This window comes from Betta splendens, chromosome 24 (assembly GCF_900634795.4).
Source record: "Betta splendens chromosome 24, fBetSpl5.4, whole genome shotgun sequence".
Taxonomy (NCBI): Eukaryota; Metazoa; Chordata; class Actinopteri; order Anabantiformes; family Osphronemidae; genus Betta; species Betta splendens.
In genome coordinates, this window is record NC_040901.2 from 6,819,755 (window position 1) to 6,845,612 (window position 25,858).

Consider the following 25,858-nt stretch of genomic DNA (forward strand, 5'->3'; position numbering starts at 1 on the left):
AGTGGTCTGAGTGTCAATTAAGAATTAAATTACAGTGTTTAATAGATGAAGCAATCAAAGGTTCACTATGGTATAAACTGCACTTTTCAGATTCAGATTAGAAGGGATCCCACTGTATGTGTCCTTGTTCTGATTGCACAAAAGGTAAAGTAAATGTTTAATTGCAGTGACAGCGTGCACTCATAAGCAGCACTTGGTGCAAAAAAGGTCAACAGTAACATTCCCTGAGATTTGAATTGCAGTTACCAAAACTTGTAAATTACACAGTAAGTAAGGGGTTTGAATATGAATATTAGGCAAAAATACAGTTTAGAAATCTTTGGTAGCACTTCCATTTAATCCTTTTGGCTGCTCCCCTCCTTCCTGGTAGTCTGTGCTGTATGGAAAGTAGTACAGGTCATGTTTGACAGCCATGAGGAGGCCAGGAAGCCCCTTGCAGCCACCCAAATTGGAGGAGAAGACGATGCTTGGGATTGAGTCGTTTGCAGCTGGGTGGGGCGACGGGATGGTCCGCAGAAGGTGGCCGTCCTTTAAACTCCATAACCTTGTGTAGCAGTCTTGACCCACTGGGGAAATAAGACAGATCATTCATGCAATGCAAGCGTCGGGAACGCAACTGTCATAATAGAACATGTTTATTGGTTCCTACCTGCCAACAGAAGGCCCTCTTGTTCATTAACGTGGATTGGAAGGTAGGCGTGTTCATTATTGTGTCCTTTGTATTCCTGCACTGGCTTTGTCACTCGCACATCCCACAGCTTGATCTGCACATCAGTGAAGGAAGGAAACACAAGTTAAAGCTTGTGTGTTTGTGCTTTTTAAATGCCATATACATGCACACAACTCTGACCTGGCCCAGCATGTCTGCAGCAAGCAGGTAGTTCTCATCCTGCAAGACGCGGACGGACGTGATGGCGGATTCCTGATGGAACCGCATGGCTTTCCAGCTTTGATCCCTGCGGCCTCGCTGCCGCAGATCAATGCTGAAAATCTCCCCTGACCTGCAACCGTTGAAAAGAACGGGGACCTGGAAAGAAGTGGAGGCTTTAAATCCACATCCAATAATGTGTAAGGAGTAAATTTAAAAATCCACTACTTAAGTATGATGGGAGCAGATTACTTACCCTAACAGCAAACTGTTGAGCTAAGACATCGCTGCCGACGCTGTATGTCTGTGTTCGACCGGTTTCTGCATGTTTCAAAATAACCCTACGAGAGAGACCTGCCAGTACAAGAAAAATTCTCATTATTACAGGATTACAGCTTTAAAAACATTATGAAATAAATGTTTACAGAAATGTGAGGATCTGTGCAACTCAGAACAATAAATAACATAAAACCTGTTGTACAACAAAAACATTAATTCAGTACTTAGTCAGTACTTAGACATCTAACATACGTTAAGTACAGCTATTCTGATGCCAGTGTTTTAATTACGACAATGATAATAGAACTGACCAGTGCTGAACGTTTTGTCAAACTGTGGGTTGAGGCACCAAGCACAAGACCAAGCAGAGGATATCTTAAAGCTGCACAGCATCCCTGGCTGATCTGAGAGGAGACGGGAACAATTTCAAAGAAATAAATATTAGTATGGGTGGGGTGGGGCAAACAATGCCAGACACATGTGTTATCAAAATCTGTAAGTATTCTAATAAATCTAACCTGGGTTAAAATTACTGAAGAGGGAACCAGGAAGCAAACTGACACAGCCAGGAGTGTCTGCCATTCCTACCAAACACAGCCTAAAAGGCGGCTCAGTGAAGGAGCACACAGTCAGAATGTACCAAATAGTGTACATATTAATATTCAAACACTAAAGCAGAACGGGGCTTTAAAACATTTGGACTGACTACGAGCCAGACAAAAGTTAAAAAAGGATACAACACATGAGAGTCTGGGTGGTTAACTGAGGCCCAGCAGATGGAGTTAACCTAAAACGCACATAGACAGAGCAGAGGTGTCAAAATCTCATTAACAAACACGTACGTTCAGAATTTAGAAATTCAGGCAAGGACAGAAAAATAATACATTAAATATGTCTGAGGTTTTTCTTCCTGTGCACTTGTTCTAGTGAAACAGTTGTACCTTGCGGTTGGTGAAGTAGAGGTTGTCACACATCTCCACAGACAGAGAGCCCTGGCTGCTGCTGCTGAAGTTCATTATTCCATATTTGCAGCCTCCATGAGAGACATCGTTGACTGTAAACACCCGCTCACATGCAGAGTCTCCCTGAAAACCATGAGGCCGACAGGACGAAAAAATTAGATGACGGTGTATTAGCCGAAGGGTTGTCTGTGTGCGTTTGTGCGCATGCTCTCACCACTATGAGTCTGAAGTTGTCTGTGCTTGGGTTACTATTGTCTGTGCTCTGGATCTCCAGTTTGTGGCGTCTCATTCCACTGACCTTCACCTCGTGGACCAGCCTGGAGTCCCAAATTAACAATGGTACAGTAAGATTGAATGTTTGACTTCAGTTTACATCATTACAATATGATCTTATTTACTGATTAATGTAAATGTTTAAATGAAATAAATTCAAGCTGTAAGGCAGAACTAAATTTAAATTATATTAGCATCATTATTAGGAGCCAGAATCTCATTCTACACATACAGACATTAGCATTAACATCAGCCCTGCCTGTTTTCTGTAATCTAATACAGCTGTAGATTTTGAAACATGTTACATATCTATGTTCGTGTATGCATGTATGGGCACACAGCAGTAAGATACAGTGCCTGCAATAGGAGTTCACAGGTAACAGGCCAAGGTTTCTTTTCTGCAGCAGTAGTGAAGTGTTCAGTCCTGTTCTTGGTGCTTTCTAAGAAGAAAAAGATGGAAATTTAACATTTTACTTAGAACCCTTGATTGCCTTGTGAAAGGAAAGAGAATAGGCTGAACATAATACAATACATGGACAAAACATCCAAATTTCTTTCCCGCAGATTTACCTTTTTGGGCTTTTCATCCTCCTCCAGCATCTTGTTTCTCTGTGTCTCTCTCTCTTTTCTCTGCAGCTCCTCTTTGGTCAGCGGGTTACAGTTGTTGTGTCCTGGCAACAGTCGGAAGTACCGGTTTTTCTCTGGGTCGAAGTAGAATCCAGGCAGTTCTGACAAAAGAGAAGAAGGACAAATTTATCATCACAAGTTATATTGCAATGGAAAAGGCTGGTGTCTGGTGCCAACCTGGGGCAGAATCGCTGGTCTTGGCGGAAGTAGAAGCTGAGGATGAGGATGAAGAGACAGCAGCGGTTGACTGGTTATCATATCTCCTCTGGGATTCTCTGTGTGAAGGTCCTGCATCATCGTGTCCATACCTGAAAATATTAAGGCATAAAACCGGCGTTACAAGCACTGTCAACGATCAGAAGCGAGCTACGACACATATCAGATTAACTGCTTTTTCTAATAATTCTTGTTTATTATTCAACACACCACTCATCGTCATACGTGGACCTTTGTCGGTTGCCTCTGTACCATCGCTGGTGACCAGCACCTTGTCGCCTGTTCCGTCCCTGCCCTTCTCTATAGTTCCACTTCTTCATCCCCGCTGTCTGGGGCTCACAGTAGCGTTAGGTATCCGGGTTGTCTTTCATCCACTCCTGTGGCAGCGTGGTGACCTGTTAGCGAGTCGTTATTGTGAGCTAATGCACAGCTAATGTTAGCTAGGAACACATCGCTTCAACATTTCGTCTCCTATCCTGATAATGTACTTATAAGTTATAAAGAGGGTTTGAGTAGCTCGACAAATAAGCCAAGTGATAAATAAATAACCTTTATTATCTTTTTAAATTATATAATGCTACAGTATACAGTTTTAACTCCTCATGCTAACTGATGTACAAGTTCCTGCTATGTTGTCCCGCCTCCGGATATTATTCATTCGCCAAATGCTGGGCGGAGTTTATGGCGTAATAGTTTTTCATTGGTTGGTGTTGTTACGACCTAATAGCTGCCGCATAATACTAGAAATGATAATTTTATTCACAAAAGAAATGCATTTAAAATATACCTAAATAAGTATATTTAAACAGTGCAGTCTAACCAATGCTGTTTTCTGACATTCTATTTTATAAATAATATATAAAAATATAAAATAATTTAGCTGTAAATTATTGTTTAATCCTTTATTAAAATATATAGTACCAGTACTTTGGCAAAGACTACCTGAATCATATAAATATATTATTATCCGCCGATTAATCCTAAACATATTCAATTAGATTATTACGACCCGAGCAGCGGGACATAGCTTTGACAGATTTCTCTGAAGCCACGCCTGATGCCTTTATGCTGGTGCTGTATTGGTACGAAGCACAGCGCTCTGGACCGCATTGGTTGTTGTGTGTTTTTTTTTTTTTTCGCTTTTTTTTCTTATAAGGGTCCCGAACTATAAAGAGATTTGGAATATTGCGTTACAGTCCTGTAGGAAAATGGCGACTGTCATTCATAATCCTCTAAAATCGTAAGTAAAATTTTTATATTCTTGAAAATGACTCCACAAACTGGTGCACGAAGCGGCGGAGCTCACGCTCGCCGTTGGCTGCGACGCGCGTCAAAAGGTGGATCACAAAACTAAGACTTTTGTCATGTTCTTAGATAGTGCCCCAGTGTGTGTGCGTGTGTGTGTGTCTGTGTGTGTGTGTTATCTGCAGGTACCGTTGCCTGCACCCTGGGTTTTATACACACGCTGGCACATAAACATGTCCAAACCACGCGTAAAAGGTGACATTCACTCGCGCGCACTTGGTTTTTCTTATGGAAGGAAGTTGCAGTTGTCCACATTCTGCTTTATGAGCACGGCTGATGGAAAGTTTTGCATTCATGGCACATGTTGGTGATTTTGCGTCGCTTGTTTCCTGCAATTAATGTCACAAAGCGCACATTGAGAAGACGAGCCTCACTGCGTGGCGCCAGCGTCTCCCGTTCCTTCTTATTCGATAGCAGCGTATTGTGCGTTTTATGCATATGCGGTGAACGTACAGAATTTAGCAGTAACAGTTTCCTTGTTGCAATAAAACGTGTAACGGTTCAAGTCTTAAAAGACAAAGTATAACATACCCTTTTTGCATTATTACTGATCTTTAAAAGCACAAAAGAAACAAAGGTTTATTTTTTCAGACTTTGATCTTAAATTACTGAACGCATATCTGTCCTCCTACATGTTCCACAAGACTAACAGTAAATTTATAACACTGACCATGAAGAATGTACAGACAATACGACAGTTTTACAACATCTGAACAACTAAATGTTAATGTTTGGCAGCATAAAGCATTCACATGATGGTGCATATCTTCTTTACTGCAGTAGGTTTTGGATGTGACATTAAATCTATGCACGTCTCTTTCATCTTTTTATGTTTGTATCAATTCATTAATATGCAAATATCGTTCAGAAGGCGTCAGCGTCTTTCAAACACAGACGACTTGTGATGCCCCTCATAGAGATCATCGTTGACAGACAAAAAACTCACTACACTCGCTCATAAAAAAGGAAAAAAAGGGCTTTAAGCTGCTGTAGTCTACCAAAACAGATTAGGCTGCAGAGAATGTAGGTATGTGTGTTTATTTTCACATGTTCATGTAGATCAGCAGATTAGGAATGCCCCAGTATTCTGTTAGGTCCATCTGTTATGAGAAAAGCAAAGAGGTGATGCTGGAAGAGACCCCCCCCCCCATCTGTCCTGCATACAAACCACAGGACCTCCCTCTATTTTATGGACACAACAGTGTGTGTTTATGTGGGCTGGTGGCACATGCAATAAAATAATCCTGAAACAATCAAATAATCTATGGTTCACTATTGGAAATGAATGGTCTCTTCTCTGAGGCAGCACAGTTGTCGAGTCCGCTGTCTGTTTGAAACAATAGAGCCGAATTGTCTTCTGGCCTCAGGATGTGGCTGGCAAATCATATGCAGCCATTAAGATCGTGGCAATAATCTAGCCCTCGTATCCTCAGCGCTCCCAAAGATGAATTACAACCGTCAGCAGCTGCCAGTAAATAACGTCTGGCTTTCTAGACTCATTCATGTTTAGCAGTGGTATGTTTACTTGATTTATTTAAAGTTTCATTTTCACAGGGGCTTCTTTAGGATTTGAAGCCGAGGAGGGTTGACTTAAAAATCCGGGCTGACGTTGGAGCTATTCAAAGGAGCAATGTAATTCATATGTCCCGTCGCCCCCGGAGCTCAGGTGGAAAGTGTGTTTGCACAAGGATTGAAATGATGTGAGATGAGATTTGGGGAAATGTAAAAGAGATGGTGAAGGGGGTCATGTGTGTGTGTGTGTGTGTGTCTGTGTGTGTGTGTGTGTGTGTGTGTGTATTTGTTACATGTGTGTTAGTGTGTCTGGCCGGGCGCCCCTCCCCCAAGTTGCGTGAGAGGGGAGCATGAGTGAGTGATGGAGGTTTGGGGTGTGTGGGATGCTGGGGGGAGGGGGGGGTTGTCTGTCTGGCTGCATGTACTGCATACATTTATACTGGAGGAGCCAAGTCCGGCTTCTGAGAGTGGGAATGTCCAGGAATGGTTTCCAGGCACGGGGAATTAAGTGGCCAGGGGGAGTTTTTTTTTTAAGAAAAGCTCCTCGCAGTGATACAGTTTGGTTCCACACATGGAATCGACACACGTTTCCCTCATTGTGACGTGTGGAGCTGATGATGATTGCGTGTTTATGAGACACACTCTGTCAGTTGCCGCCCGGTGAAGCGAGTTGTCGTTTAACCACACGTCTCCATCATGTGCTCCTTCACCTCATCCGCATTCAGCCCCCCCCCCCCCTCCATCCCCCGCTCTCTCAGGGCAACACAGCAACAACAGCAGCGGCAGCATCTGAGTCTGGGTTTCCTCCTACTTAACCGCTCGCTTTCCTTCTCCCCTTCCCTCCATTCAGCTGCCCTGTGCACCTTTGTCTGTCGTTCCCTTTGTGTCTGTGTGTGTGTGTTATTGTGTGTGTGACACAGAGAGAGAGAGAGAGAGAGAGAGAGCACACCCGTGCGTGCACACATCAATGTGTGTGAGAGAAAATGAGTGTGACAGGATTTGAAAGGGAACACGTGTGCCTCCAGACATGCAGGACCCCTCCTCTTCCCTGCCCTCCGTCTTAGAGACCCCCCCCCCCCCCCCCACACACACACACACTCCGTCTTTATCATCGTCTTTACTCGCTGCTCGGCCGACAAAGTGCCACAAAGACATCTGCACATGCACAGCACACTGGGTTATCTACTGTGTGGAAGTCAAGGCTTTATTGAAATATATATGTATGAAGTACATTGTGTCAGCCTCGTTACATTACCACTGAGTCAGTGTTGATTTTCTGGATTTGTCAAACTAATGGTACAATATTTGCTGAGGGACCAAGATTTTAACACACACATAGCTACACATAGACACACGTAGCTATTCTAATTGGCAGAGAAGTGAGGCTGAATTAGTTTGTGGTTGCTCAAGGGCATTCCTGCCTAAAGGGTTTTGCACATTTCCAAAGGCTGATGTTGTCATTTCAGTTTTACTCTAGTCCTGTTTTTCTACATAAACACCTACAAGTTTTTGTTGCTCTGTTTTAAATTCTGTTTCATCTCCTGATTTAATGGTCGGCCTTTAGAGACGTGATGACCTCATCCATTAGCCAAGGTGCTGCTTCAGAAGCAGCGAGCTCATTAAAATGATTGACAAAGGTAGAGTTATGGTAAACGGAGACCAGAGCCACACCATTAGAACATCCCAAAGCTCAGTGGGACTTCATTCATTCATTTACAGGAAACAAGACATGTTCCATTAAATTGCTCAGAACTTGAAATGTGCATGGGAGAAAATGAAAATGTGATGAAACAGCAGAGATCAGTGTAGACTACACAGCAGCGATTTACTAGGTCACGGATGATTTCTGTCAGTTATTAATTATTCTGTTTGGAGACGGAGAAGCTGCTGCGAGTACAGAACAGACAGACATCTTTAGGAAGTGTGTGTGTGTGTGTGTTGTGACCCCACTGGCTCACCTGAAGTTCAGTGCTAAGGGAATTAGCACCTCTGCTGTCCAATAATGTCACCCCATCGCTGTGGTAAATCATTTATGTGCCCCAGCGATGCTGACGGTGTTTGATGTACAAACACAACAACAAAAAAGAGGCTCCTCCTCGTCCTCCCGTCTCCTGAGCATTAGCTGGAGCTTGCATCTCTTGTTGGCAGTGATAAGAACACTGTGTGTGTGTCACACACACAAAGCCTCTCTCTGTGGTAGAAATTGAGACAATCAGTGGTATACACTCAGTACACACACACACACACACACACACACACACACACACACACACACACACACACACACACACACACACACACACACACACACACACACACACACAACTGCAGATTCCATCAGTCTCCAGGAAGCTGCTGGCCAAGAGGAATGTGTTCCCTGACATGCAGAACTGGACTTACATAAGCCCAGGATCACTAGGACCAACCATACAGTCACTAATGGGCACAAACAGGAGCACAGCACAATCTGGAGCGGTTGAATCGGGTTCAGAGGAGTGGTGGCGGGGGTGGGGGGGCGTCTCACGACACGCGACACGCAGACACACACGCACCCCCCCCACACACGCGTTTGCTTGCACAGGCAAGCAAACGCGTGCTTATGTAAGAGTTCACGAAGCCGCCTGCGGGACATGAGACGCACACTTTGGTGAAATGGGACAGAAACGCAGGGTGACGCAGGGACGAGGAGAGGGAGGAGACGCACAAGGACGAGGAGGCCCGTGGACATCTGCGTTCAGGTAACAAGCTGTGACAGCGGGGATGCGAGTTACGTGCGAGGAGGACGTGGGTGCGGGCCGTTCTGTTAGAACACACGGCACCCGAGGGACCAGCTGCACCCCCCCTGCTGCAGGTCTCCCATGACATGAACCCCAGCCAGTGTCCAGCAGCACACGTGAAACGTGACCCTGCTGCCGCCACGCTTCACTTCCACCCTCATGATGTCCCATGCAAAGCTCGGAACCGTCCTCTCGTAACATCTGGGTTTGCTCTGGGTCCAGATGCAGTAACATGATGTAACATTTAGTTTTCACTGTAGGATATTTTATAGAGCAACTAAGCTAATATATTAACCATCATGTTTTAGTGTGCAACACCTGGTCTGCTCTTTGCTGCTACTCGCTCTCACCCCTCTCACCCCTTCCCCTCCTCCCCTCCCTCACACACCCGGTACTCCCTCCATCCTCAAACACTGGACATCTTTGTGCGTCTGTGTGCGTCCCCGTGTCACCAGATCGCCCGCCTTTGTCCAGCTTTGACATTCTTGACATGTTTCTGCAATGAATCCACGAAGCAAACGCAAACAAGCCTCGTCATATGGTCCCAATCACGTCGCTGTCGTTCAGTAATGTGGGCGACCGAAGGCTTCACGTCCGTACTCCAGCTCCCTCTCTCTCTGCTCACCTGTGCAGGCTGGGCGATCAGTTCTACCAGGAGGCCATCGAGCACTGCCGCAGCTACAACGCGCGTCTGTGCGCCGAGCGCAGCGTGCGCATGCCCTTCCTGGACTCTCAGACCGGGGTGGCGCAGAACAACTGCTACATCTGGATGGAGAAGTTCCAGCGGCGGCCAGGTGAGAAACGGTCCCACGGTGACATGTGGAGAATAAACAGGAACGAACTCAGGTTTATAAGGTAATACAGGTGAGTACAACTTAGAGCTTTGATTGACAGGAGGTTTTTCATTCTACTACGTTCCACCTCCTGCTTATTTATCTGCACAGTGTTTTGTGCACATCTGGGTCTCCCATACAGCCAAAGGGAGCAGTCTGCTCCTCGCTGGACACAAATAGCTTTCTCTCCATCTTGTATGCAAAGCTCCTCAGGCCACACCCTATACTTTGTGGCAGGCCTAACTCACATTATATGCATTTATTCTGAGTTTATTCTGCCCCCTCCTTCCCTTGATTTTATTCTGTTGATGCAGACGTAAAATTTTCTTCTATCTGGTTGACAAACAGCCCAGAGGAGTTGTGTTTTTCTGTGTGTGTGTGTGTGTGTGTGTGTGTGTGTGTGTGTGTGTGTGTGTGTGTGTGTGTGTGTGTGTGTGTGGAGGGTTCTCAATGGCATTTTGTTAAACGATTCTCCTGCCAGTAGTTGTTAAAATTCTTCCTGCGTGTCTGTATTTGTGCGTGTGTGTGTCTGTGTCCAGGCCAGGCAGCGGGACAGATGTATACCTACCCTGCCCGCTACTGGAGGAAGAAGAGGCGACTCCACCCGCCCCTTGATCCCCAGCTACGGCTGTGCGAGCTTCGGCTGGGTGAGACCAACACACACACACACACACACACACACACACACACACACACACACACACACACACACACACACACACACACACACACACACACACACGCGTATAGGGACACTCGCCTCGTGTGCAGTACATCACCATACACTGGATAACCATGGCAACAGCAGCATATTTGACTTTTGCCTGCAGCGTACTTTTATGAAATTGCACATTGTGTCGCTGCACAGAGTAGGAACGCTGAGTGGCTTTAATGCTGGCTATCTGACCATCTGGCTCTGGTTAGTCCCGTCTCGCTCTCTCGCCAGGTCTCCAGGTTCATTCTCTCCCCTAAATCAATGCCTTCTCTCTCTGTTCTCAGGAGGCACGCACACACACACACACACACACACACACACACACACACACACACACACACACACACACACACACACACACACACACACACACACACACACACACACACACACACACTCACACACCAATCACCCCCACCACACACGGCTCACGCTTTCCGCTGCACCCTAACTGGGCCTCTGTAATCATTTATCCATGAGGCATTAGAATAGAAGCAAGTGACTCCTATGAGGTGGAAGCGGGTGCTGTTTTTTGGTTTGTTTGTTTGAATGCATCCTTGATGCGTGTGTGTGTGTGTGTGTGTGTGTGTGTGTGTGTGTGTGTGTGTGTGTGTGTGTGTGTGTGTGTGTGTGTGTGTGTGTGTGTGTGTGTGTGTGCGTGTGCGTGTGTGTGTGTGTGTGCGTGTGTGTATTACAGGGGATTTGAGTAAAGGAATGCCAGAGGAACCTGATAACGGGGAGACATGAGGGAAAGCCTTTGTTTCTGCGTTGCCGCACCATTGTCTCCTTCTCACTGTCTTTCAGGCTCAGTATAAAACCCTAGAGCTTTCCACCGAGAACGCTTCAGCTTCAGAAAAAGTCATTTTCCAGAAAAACAAAACAAAACATCCCCAGAGCTGCAACCAACAAGCAGCTAAAGCTCACAAAAAGAGAGAGAGACGCTAGGAGTCTCCAGCCAAGGTGTCTCCAGTCTCCAGTCTTGTACAGAAGTCTCAAGTTTTGTTTATCTGAGCTCCAGTTTTGCATTTTGGCCCAGAAATCAAAACACGACAGAGGAATGCGAAGGGCTCCCCTCTCCAGTTTTATGTTTATTTAATGTTTCCTGAGCAGGGAGGTTCGTCGCACAGGCTCCGTCACGACGTCGCTTTGAAAATGCTGGAAAGCCAGAGTCACATGCTTCGTTTTCATAGATGCTTTCCTTTATTTTTTTATAATTCCATAGCAACACTTACTTTGGGGACCAGCAGCCATTTTGCTTCTAATTTAGAATAAATTGCACAAAAGCAGAATCATATTTATTTAAATGAACCAAATTGTGTTAGCTTCAACTCTTATCATCTTTATTATCGTCTTGAGACCCGCTGCTTTCTTCCGCTACAGAGGCTGAACTGGCTCCGAAGCGCGAGGGGACCCAGGGGGAGGCCACGGCCCTGGAGGCCCTCCTGAGGGGGGAGAGCCTGCTGGAGAAGAAGAGCAGCCTCAGCAAGGACGAGGAAACGCTGATGGAGATTCAGGTGTGTTGCTATCGGCTCGCTGCGCGTCAGGCGCCGCGAACCGAGCGCAGCGTAATAATGCACGCGGGTGTGAACCTGGCAGAGAGTCCTGGAGGCCGAGGAGAACGGGGATGGTTTCCACGACGACGACGACTTCGAGCTGGACGCGCCGAAGAGGAAGAACAGGAACAGAGGCAAAGTGAGCGTGAGACAAAAACACTGAGCTCAGACAATCCGAGACCCCTTCATTAGTGGAGGTTCATATTTAGGCCTTTCTAATGTGTGTGTGTTCCCTTTCAGAGCAGAGGATCGAGCCGCAGGAGGACGGAGCTCGTTAACGCTGACGACCAGGACAAACCTTACGTCTGCGATAGTAAGAAATCCGACGGATTGTGAAACAGTTCTGACTGACTGTGTCGTAAAACTAAGGGGAAATTGAGGAATAGTTTCGAAAACCTAGTTCCCGTTTACAGGCCGGCTCTATTCTAGGGTTCACTGGTAGCTATAGACAGTGTAGATGTGATCTCCTCTCCCAGCGACAGCCGTCCTCTGTTTCTGAGCGCATGCACGGCTAGCATGCTAGCACGCCCCAGGGATGGATTGCCACGGCAACGTGGACGGACGTGTCGGACTCAGCCCCCCGACAAATGACCCTCGTTCCTCGTTTTGTGTCTCGTTCTCTCCTTTATCGTCTCCTTTTGTGTCTCCTCTGTTCCAGATAGATACAAACAAAAGCATAACTCAAAAAAGGCTGAAGAAGGTATTCACTGTCACCAACTTGACTTTCTAGGGGGCTTCATGCACTTTTTTTGTTTTCACCGACTGGCTTTTTTCCTCTTGGGGCATGTGGCGTGTGAATGGCTGAATGAACGCTGGGACTGAAGCATCCTCTATGCTAATCCGGGCATCTCCTCATGCAGCGCAAGGCTTTGCATGACACTAACGCTACACCTAACGCTCGGCCAATGCAAGATGCTGTGCTGGTGGACGCATGTGTGGATTGCATCACACCTAGTCACTGTAGAGGTGTTTAAAATGCACTACAATCACAGGAGCGACGAGGGTAAATTCATGATGCTTTGCTCATGAGAATCAAAATTTGGGGGAGTATCAGGCAAATCTAACTCCAGAAATTGTGTTGGAGTTGATGCAGTTGTGTTCAGCAACTTGGATAATTAAGCCATGTGCAGTTTGTAGATGGAACCTCCATAGCTAGTATTTTAGCAATTAGCATCTTTGCACTTTGCACCCTAAACATGCGAGTGATCGTTCCCCATGTTTCTAATGAGCCTGTGCTGTCTTGTCTTTAGTCTGTGGGAAGCGCTACAAGAACCGCCCTGGACTGAGCTACCACTACACCCACACCCACTTAGCAGAGGAGGAGGGCGAGGAGGAGAAGGAAGCGGAGCTGGCGGCGTCCCCTCCGCCGAGCTCCGACAACCACAAACGTAAGAAGCCAGGGAGCGGTCCCGACGCTAGCCATAGAAACGAACGTCCATCCAGGAACGTTCGGACCGCAGCATCTTACATGTGATTGTCCCCGGCGACAGCTCAGAAGGGCCCGGACGGGGCCATCGTCCCCAACGACTACTGTGACTTCTGCCTGGGAGACCAGGACTCCAACAGGAAGACGGGCCAGGCCGAGGAGCTGGTGTCCTGCTCCGACTGCGGACGCTCCGGTGAGTCTGAAGGGCTTCGGTTAAACAGCTGAGGCTTTGTTGTTGGCGCTGGGCGGATTTGAAAGGGTGATTTTATTCCAGCTAGGAATGATGGGTTCATTGGTGGGTTTAGATGTTCTGGTAATATTTGGTCCATTTATGAAGAACATACTCTTTGCTTAGTTATCTTAAGGAAATAATTGCTAGTCATATTTCTACCCCTCACATTTTTGTTTGGCTTTACTTCATGTTCATGTGTGTTTCTTGCTTCCTTGCAATGTTTAGCTTCACTACATGAACCTAAACCGGTGGTTAGGATCAAGGTGAACGTTTCCTCTGACGAGGACGTGAACCGTGTAGCTTGTCCTTAGACGCCGTCGCTGTCCAGTGAGTTTTCATGAGGGTACGGCGGACGTTCAATGGACTATCAATGAGCCTCGTGCACCTGCCAGCTCAGAGCCAGCGTATTGATCCGTATTGATTGGCTCCACTGCTTGCTGCCATCCTGCATGCTCATCGGTCAGGACTTCTGCCTCTAGACGACATGCCTTCACCCTTTCGTTGCTCAGTTCTCATTAATAACCTTTAGGCACATTTGGCTGCGTTTTTAGTTCTTTTTTCCCCCCCGTCTCCCGGATAAAGGACCTTCATAAATACTCAGTGTCCCCATGTTAGGGTTTGGTAGAACAGCTGTGGCCTTGTCTGTGTTGCTCTGACGCTGATGTTTTTAATGGTAGCTGGAAGAGGAGGAGCGAAGTCGCGCGGGAGGAAGACGAGCGCTCTAGAAGAGCTGTTCGGCAGCGCTTCCGACAGCGAGGCCTCCACGTTTCACGGCTTCGAAGACGCGGAGCTGGAAGACATTTTGTTTTGGGACGATGGCGATGCGTTGGCCGACGAATGATGAGACAATGAGAATCCTTTTCTTCCACCGGATTGTTATGGACGGGAAGCGATAAAGCGGCCTTGTACTTGGACATTTGTGGATGGATATAGTTTTCACCATGTTCATATGGATTTAACTCAACACCTTAAGGCATTTTCCCATTTTCCATAAGCTGAGAATAAACATTAAACCTCGCTTTGCTCGCGTCTCATAATCAAAAACTAAACTTGAGAGCTATGATCCCACATTAAATGAGCGACACGGTGGACCGGGGAATCACAGGAGGCCACTTGTGTGTCAGGGGGAGGGATGGACTCTCATTCATGGACTCTTGAGCCTCTCCATGGGCTAGCGGGGACAGTTAGCCGAGAGGTAAGAGCCAGTCGGCATTCCATTGCTCCTCTCTGTCTTTCATCAGTGTGCCGGGTACGCGTGCTTTTTCCAAATCAGAGGCTGTTTCTGGCTCACAGTCGAGGGAGACGGGAGCTCGTCCTTGTTTCTGGCTCATCCACGGCTCATTGATACCCCATTGATACTGGGTGAACGCAGATGATTGGTCATGAGACAGCACTGAGGCTATGAAACACATCAGCAGTAGTCAAATATTCTTCTTCTTCATTATACCTTGTTTTTGATTTTATGGGAAGATAATTTCACCCAGCTGCATTGACGTAAACCTAAGTTTACCCATAATGCATGTCCCCTTCAGCAGGCAGGCCAGCGTAAATCAGCCTATATTTATATTATTATATTTGTTATTATATCCATATTAACCTGCTCCGTACACTCCTCCCCTCCCGCCCTCCCCGCTGCCCGTTCGCAGGGCACCCCACGTGCCTGCAGTTCACCGACAACATGATGCAGGCGGTGAGGACGTACCAGTGGCAGTGCATCGAGTGCAAGTCGTGCAGCCTCTGCGGCACCTCGGAGAACGACGTACGTGCGACACGAGAAGCCCCAACACGCATTCTGATCCTGAATAATTCAATGTCGCTTCGCTTGAGCGTGTAGCATGTCTGCTCGGTGCTGCCTCCAGATGCATTTTGCATCTGCTTAACATCTTTCGCTGCACCTTTCACCGCCATTCGTTAACGGACAAGTTTAAAATGTGTGCACAGGACCAGCTGCTGTTCTGCGACGACTGCGACAGAGGATACCACATGTATTGCCTGAAGCCCCCGATGACCCAGCCTCCTGAAGGTACCACAGCTACAACTGATTATATAGGCCATGTAGTGTATATTTGGAGCGATCTATATGGAGGCAAGCCAGCAGGATGAAGGTTTCAACGTCTCTCTCTCCACAGGGAGCTGGAGCTGCCACTTGTGTCTGGATCTGTTAAAGGACAAGGCTTCAGCATACGGAGAAGCATAACCAACAATCTCCTCCACACGTCATGACTATGAATATATTTGTACATATACATAAAGTTGTTTGACATACGTTAGGTAGAGCTTTCTGTTGGATAGAATCAAGCACAAACCCCCCTCTTGTCTGAAACACGCTCCGGTGCCTCAGCAGGCTCAGGGCAGTTTCCTGTGTGAGGCACAGCGCTCCTCTACCTCTCGTTTAACTACGTGTGCACAGCGCTCCATATGCAAACGCCATCAGCATCCAGTCTCCATCATAAGGCTCGCTACCTCACCGCTCAGGAACCGGCACGAAGCCAAAGACAGATTGATGGCAGTCAGATCTGGGTCGCTCACTAGTACTGTACGTGGGGTTTAAATTAAACATTGGAACCCTCTGGGCGTCTCTGCGCAGTCGGCGTGATTTGAGCGATGTCTCGTCCAGAGTGTTTGCTGAAGGTTTTTTCACTTGCTTCCTCTGCTGCACAAGCTCCACCGCGGGGAGACCTGAGTGGATTCGACTAATGTTTGTTTAGGTTTTTGCCCTCGCAGCTCCGCTCCCGTCCTGTGTTTGTACGTAGCAGTGACTTTCCCTCTTCGTATCTGGACAGACTCAGAGCTGACAGCGTCTGTCGGGCTTGGTGAAATTTACGTTGGACGCGAACAGGAAGCAGGAGCGATAATGCAGACGCGGACAGGCGCGTTTTTTGATCCACATCTGTTTTCTTTATCTCCACAGTGCAATACGTCTTTACTTCATCACTTCATTAAGGAACAACAAAAACACTTTGGTACAATGAGCTCACTTCACCTATTATATACATAGTCTCATATGTTTTAATAAATAAACACCAGCAAAATTAGCAAATCTGTGACAGGTCTTATATGAGGAAGCGTTTATGGTGTGGGCTTTTTTGTATGATTGTTTTATTAGTTTCATGTCAAAACCTAATGTATTCACAAATATTGTAAATGTTTGCAACAAAACAGCACAAACAGGACGAAACAAGCTCTAAACTAAAAGACGACACATTCGCCTTTTTAATTTTTGCAAACGTAACGTTGCTTTTCCACTGACAATCATAGATAGATGGCATTAATAACATGCATTTTTATTGTGTTTTTTTCATTGTGGATTTAAGGACCATTTGCGTCATCTTTATCTGATGCCATGGGATTTAAAATGTCTGATAAAGTAAATGTTTGTATGTGTTGAAATAAAGATGCTTCCATTAGTTGTTTTCCTAGTTTGTCATTTATAAAGCCAATAGGTTTAAACCTGATTTAAAATACCCTCAACAATCGCTAGAGGGCGTTGTTGGATTGCAGTTCTGGGTTAGGGGCTGTCAAACCCAATCCTGAGGCCTCACGACCAGAAAGTGGAATACACCATCTCAGATGAAGGTGGAGAGGAGGAGGAGGAGGAGGAGGAGAAAGCTTGTGACTGAGTGAACACACCTGGTCCAGGAATTGAGCAGTGGGGCTTCAAGGCTGGGTTTGAGGACCACCACTGTGGTCTGTAATAAGGCAAGTTGAAAAAAGAGTGAGAGGTGAGGGTGCTGACACTTTATTGGAGCATAAAGCATAAATCTCTGATATACACTGTACATAAACATATGTACAGTGTACATACAACTCTGAACTCTGCAGGTGACTGCAGCTGCTGTTCCTCTCAGCAGCCCTTTCTCATTTCGCTGATGAGGGAGATCAGGGTGTTGGTGGGAAAGCTTGGGTTGAGCAGGAGCTCTTCCAGCATCTCTCTGCCTTTCTCTCGAGTTTCCACTGTACACATGGCAGCTTCCCAAAGATGCATCAACCTCCCGCCTGGTAACACATAAAAACACAAATTCAGTAACAAAGCCAAGTCACAGCATGCACACAGGATGTGTGTCCTACCAAGTATGAAGTTCATGACCTTCAGCCAGGAGAAGGTGTTTAACGTGTGGAGCTCCTCTGAACTCAGAACAACTGTGTCCTGACACAGAAAATAGGACCAACGTTAGACACGTGTGGAGGTCGGGATCAAGACGTGAGTGTGTTGTGAGGATGTACATTCAAAACCAGGCTGGGCAGAGGCGATATGAACGGCGCCGATTTTCCAAGACTGGAGTGGAAGCGAGCTGCCGCTACATATCCAGCTGTGCTCATCCAGCTGTTGGCGAAAGTCACCTCTTTGGACGGGTAGTGGCTCTGCCTGAAGGAGAGCGGACGTAAACGTAACCATGAGCTTCCGTCTATTGGAATCTTTAACCTAATTGTGATGGCTGCGAACGAAAGGACTGCTTCATTGACTGAGTACCTGGCTTTGCATGCTGCAGAAGCATCTAATGACGCCATCTGAGCTGCCCAGTACAGACCCAGGATGGAGTCTTTCTTCTCCTTGTCAGACTGTGGAGACTGGTTCGCAGCCTTCAGGCCCTTAGAAGACGTGTAGATGATTAGAGGCAATTTTATGTTCAGATTTCACACAACTGTCTTTTTAAATACCTGAAAAAAGGCGTCCCACTTGGACATGGCGTCGGGGTAGCGGGCGGCACAGTCGGCGTAGGCGGTGCAGAACTCCTCTACGCCTTCAGGCTTCTCCATCTGGACCTGATCACAAAACAAGCCGCTGCTGTAGTCAGAAGCAACGTCGTCATAATAACACATGGCCTCACTAGACTTGCTCACTTGTAACAATGTACCTGGACTCCAGGTCCCATGAAGCCCTGCTGCGAGGCAGACAGGAAGGGCAGCACAGACACGAAGTAGTTCACGCCTAGAGGGAAACCGAAAGGCTGTTTACACAGTCACCGCTAGGGACAAAAGGTCCACATGACTGATATTGTTACACGTAGAGATCAGAAATAATAAAAAAACGCCTGAAGAGACAGAATCACACTTACAAGCCCACCAGCTCTCAGTTGAAATGCATGTAGTGTCTCCTGTGTTCAAGCCGCAGGTGGTGGAACGGGTCGGGTCAGCGAGACGCCCTGTTAGATATGGAGGAGAGGTCACTGCTGAGAGCTTGGTTTTTATTCCTGCAGGCGTCCGTGGATTCTTATCTGTTAGCAGCCATTAGTGGGTTTGCGGTAAATAAAAAGGCTGGTAAACAGGAGGTAATACCTGAAGTTGCCATCCATCCGAGCTGCAGCGACAGGCCCCACAGAGGACTCTCTGTAGCGTTCGGCCCCATGGAGCCCATGAACGGGTCGGTGGCGCCGATCAACAGCCGGTAAAGACTGGCGCGGTTGGGCAGGTTCCAGGGGTCGGGGGTCACCGTCTCGCCCCGCGTCGGCAGCTGGGCTACGGTGCCGGCCGCCCGCGCCCACCCGACGGGCACGCCGTCCTCCAGGACGGTGGCAGAGCCGCCGAACGAGGCCGCACAGGCCAGCAGGAGGCCGAGGGCCGCGGGACGGAGCATGGTCCAAGAGCGGGGACCCGGGAATGGATGGAGCTGAGGGCGTTTGCACAGGTACTATGTACCCGCACTGAGCCAACATTTGACTCAGTGGCACAGAGGAGCCAATGTAAATACAGTAGATCAATAATAAACTGGGTCACTTACCCCTTCACTAGTGCCTCCAGTCAGATTTACACTTTAGTTATTTGGAGACTGTATTTGTGATATTGCTCCATTTTCACTCATACATATAGTTACAGCTTTGTTGTAACGAGGCACTACATTTTATTGCATGTGTAAAAGTACGCGCTGCAATGACATTTACAGGGTCAGGACACTGGAGAACGGCCGTTATGATAGATGCTAGCCAGAATTTGAATGAATTATACAGTTATACAACTTTTGAAAAAATAATGAGCAATCATGAAATAATTTAAAAAAAAACACTTAACTAGAATGAATCTATAGGACTTAAACTGTAATCTTGAATTCTTTTTTTAATAATAAAGAATTTGCTGTTTTTCTCAGGAACATTTACTTGTTTGCATAGTTCAATTGTAATGAAGCAATAATAAAACAAGCTATTAATAAAAAAAACCACTCAAATAAACACGTTTTGCTCAAACAGGTGTAAAACAGCTGACACTTCTTGCGGACCTCTGCTTCGCTCGCTCCTCGGAGCGTCGTGTTTTCTCTCTCCGCATCATGTGACGGGGGAGTGGCTGGAAATCAGGAAACCAGTCGCCGCAGCAAGTCACAAGGAAGGTAAAACTAAACTTTTATATAACGCGGATCATCTAGGGAGGATTTGAAAGACTTACGCACTCGATCGATGGGGCACGAGCTCGCGCATTTTGATTCATGAATACTAAGAAAGTGACGTCACTAGTTTTATAGGAATAACAGAGACGCGTCTTCGATTAAGCTGCGCCTGTCACTTCGGCAGCTTGTTTGAACAGACGTGGAACGAACGTCAGGAAAATACTATTTCAATCCTAATGGGGATAATTGTTGCACAAGTTACTTCAACTACTTTCCACACTTCTAAACTCTGGCAACTCTGATTTCCGCGTTGCGTTCGTGTGCTCGTTGGGAGTTAATGGAGTCAAAGGCACGAGGGTACGGCGCGTCCAAGCGACGCATTAACAAGCGGCAATATGTTAAAAATATTAGCTGTAGCAGTAACTGTGTTACTGAGCGCAGTCTGACAATCTCCTGCCAGACGTGTGTTTGCATACTGGCGCAGGTTTCAGTCCCACCGGAAGTGATGCCCGGCTGCTTCACAGTAAAACACGCTTCTCCCCTGTAATGTGTTTGCTTATTATTGTTATTCATTATTCATTTTTGCTGTTGTTGTTTGTTGTTGTTGATGTTTATATTACATAAATATGAGGACACCAACATATTTTACATGTTGTCCATTTATTTTGGAATACCCTTTTATGCAAGTAGTTTCAAGTCAGTTCACAGCTAGAATTAGCATAGCATACAGCATATTTCAACCAGCAAACACTTTTAATAAACATAGAATAATGACGCTTGTTATGGATGATTGTGTGTCCTCACAGCTCTTCATCATGGCCTACCAGACTGGGTTTCCAGAGGATCCCAGTGCTCTGGTCCACAGCATCAGCTCCAACATCCAGAAGCTCACGCTGCTCAGTAATACAACACACACACACACACACACACACACACACACACACACACACACACACACAGATAAAAGTGAACACTAATAATGGCTACATTCATATTATTCCCACACCACTGGCTCCAGTGTGTGAGACATGACAGTCACGTGCAGATCCTTGAGTCCGGATTAACAACTTCTGCATTCTTTGTTTGTCACCAGCATCTGAGCTGCAGAGGGCAGTGTCTCTCCTGGGCACAGAGCAGGAGAGCAGCCAGCTGCTACAGACGCTGTGAGTTACAGGGCCCTGCAACCATTAATGTATATAAGTGGAAATATTAGTTTACCATAAACCCGCTGCAGCCTGACAACACTGTGCTTTGGGGTTTTTGATCTCCAGACAACAGAAGCAGCAACAAGGCAACCTCTTAGCGAAGGAGACCGACCGACTGATCAAGGCGTTCACTGCACTCCCCGTTGGGCCCGATCAGGTTCTGAACTCTCGCTCCTCATCTACCGCACTGTAGTTGATCACACTCTGCTACCATTTTACCATTCCCTCCGTGCTCCTTCCAGCGGCAGAGAAAGCTACAGAAGGATCGTCTGCTGAGCGAGTTCTCCGCCGCCCTTAATAGCTTCCAGAGGACTCAGCGGCAGGCGGCCGACAGAGAGAGGGAGTTTGTAGCCAGAGTCCGAGCCAACTCCAGAGTGTCGGTGAGTGGACCGCAATGCATTAGTGCTGACGACGGGAGGCTTCCCACTGACACCCACTAAAACACTAGAAGCAAAGTTTCAGGAGAGGCTCTCGCGTTAGTGTCCTCTGACGCTTCTTTAGCCGCGACTGCTTTAGACGCCGGCTCCCTGCAGACGGCAGAGCGCTCTCTTGCTTGGCAACTCTGTTCCCTCTCCGCTTATCTCGCTGCGCTGCAAAGTCTCTGATAAGCAGGAACTGTTCCTTACGGCTTCAGGTGGTTGGAAAGGGACAAATGTGGGCTGGGAGCAAAGCGAGCAGCAGGTCCTTTCAGCCCAATGTCACTGAGATACAAATGAAATTATCTTTAATAAGCATCACAGTATGTATATAATTATCCTCTTATTATCTTATTTGTGAATATGTGACAATAAAGTTTTATCTGGACTAATCTAGCAGGGAGGCCCGTCAGAGGACAGCTTTAACAATGCTCCTTACTTCCACAGGTCAGTGTAATATCTCTTATCATCAGTATCCTTTCTTCTGTCAACACTATGCTAATTGTTACTATAATTACATTTGCTCATGCAGTGAGTCCCAGGTGCAGGCTCAGGCCGATGCCATCACTGAAGACGACCTGCAGCTGATTCAGGAGAGAGAGCTGGCCATCAGACAGTTGGAGGCAGGTTCTGCAGCAGCCCACCAACTTAGTCACACTGCAGCTCTTTTCTATTTTACTCTGCTAACATTTCTGACCACGTTTTATTTTCCCCCAGTCTGACATTGTGGACATCAATGACATCTTCAAGGACCTCGGGATGATGGTCCATGAGCAGGGAGATATGATAGGTGAGGATCGCTATAGGTTACCTGCTCCTCAGACACTGTCTGACTACTGTATTTGCATCTACAAAGCAAACACACATGTTATAAAACTGTCTTTTAATGATGAGAGCAAGTGAAGAGACACAGCAGAATGTGATTTATGTAGATTTTGAATGGAACTGTTTTGGGTTTGCTTTGCAGACAGCATCGAAGCCAACGTGGAGACGGCGGACGTGCACGTGCAGAACGCCACGCAGCAGCTGACGCGTGCTGCAAACTACCAGGTAACACCAGGAGCTCATTTTTGACTCATGCAATGCTCCCATCAATACTTTATTGATGCAGTAACATCTGCCTGCATTTGTTTCTCTTTCTAGCAAAGTTCTCGGAAAAAGATCTGCATCCTTGTGATAGTGCTGGCTGTCGTTGCTGTTGTGGTAGGACTAATAATCTGGGGGTCTGTGAAAAATTGAAGGCGTCTTCCTCCCGCGTCTCCTCCTCAGTCATCAGTCTGCACAAGGAACGAAGCATCTGCCCCTCGTTCATCTGCATCTCACTGTCCTCGTCAGTGCAGTGTGTTTAACTATCGTCAGTTTGATTCAGGATATTATAGTCTTCACGGACACGGCTGCTCCTTCGCTGCGAACGGAAAACTAGCGCCAGAAGCTTTATTGATACAATCAGCTTTATGTGAATGATGATGTGTGACATTTATGATTTACTTTATTTGTAGGCCTGTAGATACAAGATGAATGTTGAACGGTGGATGAACATGAATGTACGGACAATGCTTTAAAGTGCGAAGCAGAAAATTTAGAATCAAGTTAGATTGTTCTTTAGAATATAGAATTGTTGCAAATGCTTTAATCTAATCAGGCCTGTGAATAAAGTACTTTATATAAACATGCTGCAGAGATACAGGACCACCCAACGTACACTCATCTTATTCTGATGCAGTGTGTTGAAACTGTATTTTAAAACAATATGTTAGCTCTTGTATTTTTTTTTTGGTTGTCATCGATGAGCCCAAATGGTAGATTTCTATTCAGATCATTCCTTCTGTGCGTTTGCTTGACAAATCAAGGTGTACTGTACATGCACATTCCAAATGTTGTATTTAAACAGAAACTAGAGCCATTGCATATAGAAGCATAATGATTTTTTGTTAAATGAAATCGCCTCACACCCCGTTTGATCTCACACACAAGGATTCTACGGCACCAGGTGGTGGCGTTGGAGGGTCATGTCTGGTTTTTAGCTGCTTGGAGGAGTGATTATTTACAGCACATGGAACCCTCTACTCACATCATCTTATTAAAACTAGCTGTGATCAACTACATTTGTTCCGAACAACCATGTTCATCACATATCCAACACAGTTAAAGCAAACACTAATGCCACTCCAGCCAAGAACCCAGTTGCTATGAAATCGTGACCGTGTACATTTGTATGTTGAAATTCTGCTGCCTAACGTGAATAAATGACCTGACTACGCTGACGAGTCAGAGTTGATCTGTTTTGTTTTCACAGAAACGGAGCTCAAATGACTGTCTAAGCACATCTGGGCATGCACATCTGCCCGCTGGGTCCTTTTGAGTGTTGAGTCTCAGTCCAGAGCATGTTGTTTATCCAGCAACAAACAAAAACACTTCTAAACTAGACAGGAGTCGCCTTGTGTGCGTCAGACACAGCGTTGGCCTCAGACTGGAAGTGACTGCAGGAAAATGTTTCTTTGGCAGTCAAGGATGTGGACACAGTGTGTAAATGCATCACCCAGGCACAACAGGGTTGAACTGGACGTCAGTGGGACACGCGGGGAATATTCTGGGCCGGTCACACACACTTAGGAAGTCGCAGGTAGCTGCGACGAGCTGAGCAGGATTTTCCTTCTAAACAAAAAGGTCAGAGCGCAAGGAAAGACTGACGAGGAGGGCGAAGCTGTTTGCTCGGCCTGTTTGGGTAACTAGCATGTGATGCTAATTAAAATCATTTAAATTAGTGAGGCTCACAGGGGCTGGAGTCAGAGCCAGCTGTTGTTGCCAGAAACTCCTTTCCTGGTTTCTTCAGGCCTTAGAAAAGGCCACAGCGAGCTCTCAAAGGTGCCACTTGTTGGTGGATTATGTCTTAATTAATTATTAAATCATAACAAACTGCCAGCAGGTGGCGATACTGGGCTACATTCATACATACCAGTATCTTTGGCCACTGCTATACAGTACATTCTAAGATGTCCATACAGTTTAACTACTATTGATTGCATTTTGGTGTTCATATATCGTGGAGCCAGCAAGGTTAAAAAGACGGCTAATGGAACCACAGTCTTATTTTCGCACCATGGAAATAAACATAAACACACCCGCTTCTGAACTGCTTCAGACCTTAACCACAGACGAGCGTGATGCATGTTAATTACTGCGGATCAAAGTGCGACTGCTTCAAAGTGGCTTCCGAGTTTAAAGCACATTATTCAGAAACGCTGAATTCCTGTGGGCTCCGGGAGCAGATCAGCTGCTGCTGATTATCATCAGATGGCCTCCTATCAGCTCACCGTGAGGGGAAAGTACAATTACAATGAGCTGATTGTAGTCTGAGTCATCGATAATAATGGTTATATAATCACAGATGCATATTTAAGTAGGACAAACATGAAAATAACATTTACAAATACATTGGGTGTTGTTGACATCTTCAGAACTGTAAGCGAGCATCCCAGGCTGCATCTGGGATTCCTGGTTTGTAATCCTGAGGCCTGGTCCAGAGCCCCAGAGGGCAGCATTCCTCGCAGTGGCCCAGGAATGTAAACTTTATTTTGGAGTCCAACGACAGACCTGCAGCAGGAATGCTGCTGAAATGTCCTTTTTGTGGCGTGTTCTCTCTGAAAGGGATTATTTATGAGAAAAAAACCCTCCTAAATAAAGATGAGGTACAGCCGGTACCGGTGGGATGACAACTGGCAGCGGAATAGAAAGACAAGCCAGCAGGTGAGGAGGGTTTCACATTCAGCGGTTTGGGGTGTTCTGGTAAATATTGATGTTTTCCTGCAGAGGAAGTAGCTTTGAGCCATGTGACAGGCTGGGGAGGAAGCCGCTGCACTCACCCAGAGCTCGTGCAGTGACCTTCACCTGCTGCATTTACAGGCCTGCGTTTGATTGATTTGCCCGAGGGCCTTTCATCACCCTCCCCATAAACGCGTATTTCATCGTGTCCGAACAAGTTAAATACCAACCAGGTTTGCTCACTTCAAGTCACCCCCCCTGTTTATGTAGGAGAAGGGTTTACATGAAGGAGCGTAACCAGGAGAAAGCTCGCAGGAGGACAAACAGCGGTGGCCTTGTGCGATGCAGCGGATGTCATGACCTTCAGCCGTCTGCTTGTCGGTGGGGATGAGGAACGATGCGTGGAGGCCGGGAGGTAACTGCAGAGTGGATGTGCGTCTCCTAGGTGGCCGTGCTGCGGCTCTGGAAGGATGTGGCGGCGGCTCAGACCACACGCACATGCAGTAGTAGAGCGGCAGGTCCTCGCCCGACGGCAGCGCTTGTTATTGTTATGCAGTGGTGGGATTTAACCGTAGTGGAAT

General features: G+C 46.6%; 4 protein-coding genes across 12 annotated transcripts; 2 read left to right on the plus strand and 2 right to left on the minus strand.

Annotated features, from left to right (window-relative positions):
• Positions 1-5: 5 nt before the first annotated feature.
• On the minus strand, positions 6-3,881 carry wdr21 (WD repeat domain 21). 2 transcript variants are annotated; one of them, XM_029141227.3, is made up of 13 exons: positions 3,457-3,881; positions 3,187-3,317; positions 2,953-3,110; positions 2,740-2,822; positions 2,324-2,426; positions 2,089-2,232; positions 1,885-1,934; positions 1,666-1,745; positions 1,459-1,551; positions 1,125-1,222; positions 851-1,027; positions 650-764; positions 6-566 (listed from the first exon to the last, which is right to left on the minus strand). In XM_029141227.3, exons 1-13 carry the CDS (start codon positions 3,543-3,545, stop codon positions 310-312), a joined length of 1,578 nt encoding a protein of 525 aa, XP_028997060.1. In that variant the 5' UTR covers positions 3,546-3,881; the 3' UTR covers positions 6-309. The 2 variants fall into 2 exon arrangements, with proteins under 2 accessions (XP_028997060.1, XP_028997059.1); XM_029141226.3 differs by having other exon boundaries at positions 3,436-3,881.
• A 286-nt stretch (positions 3,882-4,167) lies between these two features.
• On the plus strand, positions 4,168-16,985 carry dpf3 (double PHD fingers 3). Of its 7 annotated transcripts, XM_029141234.3 has the most exons (12): positions 4,170-4,465; positions 9,453-9,613; positions 10,192-10,299; positions 11,748-11,881; positions 11,964-12,059; positions 12,161-12,233; positions 12,579-12,620; positions 13,171-13,308; positions 13,411-13,539; positions 15,225-15,337; positions 15,520-15,601; positions 15,708-16,985. In XM_029141234.3, the coding sequence occupies exons 1-12, from the start codon at positions 4,434-4,436 to the stop codon at positions 15,773-15,775; spliced, it is 1,176 nt and encodes a 391-aa protein (XP_028997067.1). In that variant the 5' UTR covers positions 4,170-4,433; the 3' UTR covers positions 15,776-16,985. The 7 variants fall into 7 exon arrangements, with proteins under 7 accessions (XP_028997072.1, XP_028997067.1, XP_028997070.1 ...); XM_029141237.3 differs by lacking the exon at positions 12,579-12,620; XM_029141231.2 differs by lacking the exon at positions 4,170-4,465 and having other exon boundaries at positions 8,627-9,613.
• On the minus strand, positions 16,810-19,211 carry LOC114849621 (protein LEG1 homolog). Its single transcript, XM_029141240.2, has 8 exons — positions 18,856-19,211; positions 18,636-18,722; positions 18,435-18,508; positions 18,238-18,342; positions 18,050-18,168; positions 17,803-17,944; positions 17,647-17,725; positions 16,810-17,574 (listed from the first exon to the last, which is right to left on the minus strand). The coding sequence occupies exons 1-8, from the start codon at positions 19,151-19,153 to the stop codon at positions 17,423-17,425; spliced, it is 1,056 nt and encodes a 351-aa protein (XP_028997073.1). The 5' UTR covers positions 19,154-19,211; the 3' UTR covers positions 16,810-17,422.
• A 534-nt stretch (positions 19,212-19,745) lies between these two features.
• Positions 19,746-23,779, plus strand: LOC114849622 (syntaxin-7-like). Of its 2 annotated transcripts, none has more exons than XM_029141242.3 (10): positions 19,746-19,897; positions 20,701-20,794; positions 20,988-21,057; positions 21,166-21,256; positions 21,342-21,479; positions 21,916-21,962; positions 22,048-22,138; positions 22,233-22,305; positions 22,483-22,565; positions 22,659-23,779. In XM_029141242.3, exons 2-10 carry the CDS (start codon positions 20,710-20,712, stop codon positions 22,752-22,754), a joined length of 774 nt encoding a protein of 257 aa, XP_028997075.1. In that variant the 5' UTR covers positions 19,746-19,897; positions 20,701-20,709; the 3' UTR covers positions 22,755-23,779. The 2 variants fall into 2 exon arrangements, with proteins under 2 accessions (XP_028997075.1, XP_028997074.1); XM_029141241.3 differs by having other exon boundaries at positions 19,747-19,897; positions 21,913-21,962.
• The last annotated feature ends 2,079 nt before the right edge of the window (positions 23,780-25,858 follow it).